Source organism: Camelina sativa, chromosome 16 (assembly GCF_000633955.1).
Source record: "Camelina sativa cultivar DH55 chromosome 16, Cs, whole genome shotgun sequence".
Classification (NCBI taxonomy): Eukaryota; Viridiplantae; Streptophyta; class Magnoliopsida; order Brassicales; family Brassicaceae; genus Camelina; species Camelina sativa.
The window spans coordinates 4,205,152-4,206,795 of record NC_025700.1 but is presented as its reverse complement, the minus strand read 5'-3'; the positions used below and the strand labels follow the sequence as shown (position 1 = coordinate 4,206,795).

Sequence of the window (1,644 nt, the reverse complement as noted above, 5' to 3'; positions counted from 1 at the left end):
AGAGAGAGAGAGAGAGAGAGAGAGAGAGAGAGAAAATGGGAGAAAATGCTAAAGCAAATGTGTTAGTCTTCTCATTCCCGATACAAGGACATATAAACCCTCTTCTCCAATTCTCAAAACGTTTAATCTCCAAAAACGTTACGGTCACATTCCTCACCACTTCCTCCACCCACAACTCCATCCTCCGCCGTGCTATCTCTGGCGGAGCCACCGCTCTTCCGCTCTCTTTCGTCCCCATAGACGATGGCTTCGAGGAAGGCCACCCATCTACCGACACATCTCCCGACTACTTCTCAAAGTTCCAAGAAAACGTCTCTAGAAGCCTATCTGAACTTATCTCCTCGATGGACCCCAAACCAAACGCCGTCGTTTACGACTCTTGTCTGCCTTATGTTCTCGATGTTTGCCGGAAACATCCCGGGGTCGCTGCGGCGTCGTTTTTCACTCAAAATTCCACCGTGAACGCCATCTATGTTCATTTCTTGCGTGGGGAGTTCAAGGAGTTTCAAAACGATGTAGTTTTGCCTGCGATGCCTCCGTTGAAGGGTAATGACTTGCCGGTGTTTCTGTACGATAACAATCTCTGCCGGCCGTTGTTTGAGCTCATTAGTAGCCAGTTCATCAATGTTGACGACATCGACTTCTTCTTGGTTAACTCTTTCGACGAACTCGAAGTCGAGGTAATTCTTAACTTTTCTCTCATGCTTATTATAGTATGCATGAATTCCAAATGATAATGGTGGATAGTATCATATCAGTTATATGCAAAATGAAATCTAAATGATATAATATAATGGTGAATAGTGAATATTATCCTATTCCTACTAAATCAATAATTAGTACCTGATGTGACCCATATCGAAATTAAAACCAAGCATTAAAATACATTTAAGTGGCAAATTCCAATTGTAGTTAGCTATTTTGCGAAATAATTCCTTACTGTAATATATATGGATGCAGCTTTTTAGGTTCGTGGTAAAAATATCAATTTAATGTTGGTAAATAATTGTAGCAAAACGAAATGCCAAAACAAAAAAAAACATCATTATGTAAACCGACAAAAAGAACATTATTCATTCATCTTCGGGCCGAAAGGTATCCAATTGGGGCGAACATCCCAAGGTGCAAATTAGATATCTTATACACGATTGGATCGGGTTTTCACGTGGCAAATATGTAGCCAGAAAACGAGTAGCTATCGTCTCAAATATACACATACGTGTCTCGACGTTTACCTTTGATTATTTAGCATTCATATTGGCTTAGCATGTATGATGTGTGTCCTACAATAGAATTAGTGGATTAGTTCAAATTATTAAATATTATATCATTGACTCATTGAGAATTTGGTCTATGAATTATTTTGCTCGTAGATTTGAAAAAGTTAATTTGTAAACTTACCACCAACATATAAATTTCTAGACTCAATAAGGGGTCTCCTAGTACAAATATAATAAGAGACGTTACGTTATCCATATTTTTCCTTTCTGCTCTCTTTATTTCCACTGGTCCCTATTGATATTCTAGGTTCTTGATTTCTTTTCTAATTAAGCCTAAAAACATGACAATAGATAACGTGATCATGTTTGGGTTTAAACAAGGAATTGTTAGTCAGAAAACTTTTAGGTTAGGCCGGGACGGCTG

General features: G+C 38.5%; 1 protein-coding gene across 1 annotated transcript; it reads left to right on the top strand.

The window, feature by feature from the left end:
- LOC104753349 (UDP-glycosyltransferase 74D1-like) lies at window positions 36–734 on the top strand. Its single transcript, XM_010475613.1, has one exon. The coding sequence runs from the start codon at window positions 36–38 to the stop codon at window positions 732–734; it is 699 nt and encodes a 232-aa protein (XP_010473915.1).

Coding starts and splice junctions, on each gene's coding strand:
- LOC104753349 (XM_010475613.1), top strand. CDS start 36: ATGGGAGAAAATGCTAAAGCAAATGTGTTAGTCTTCTCATTCCCGATA.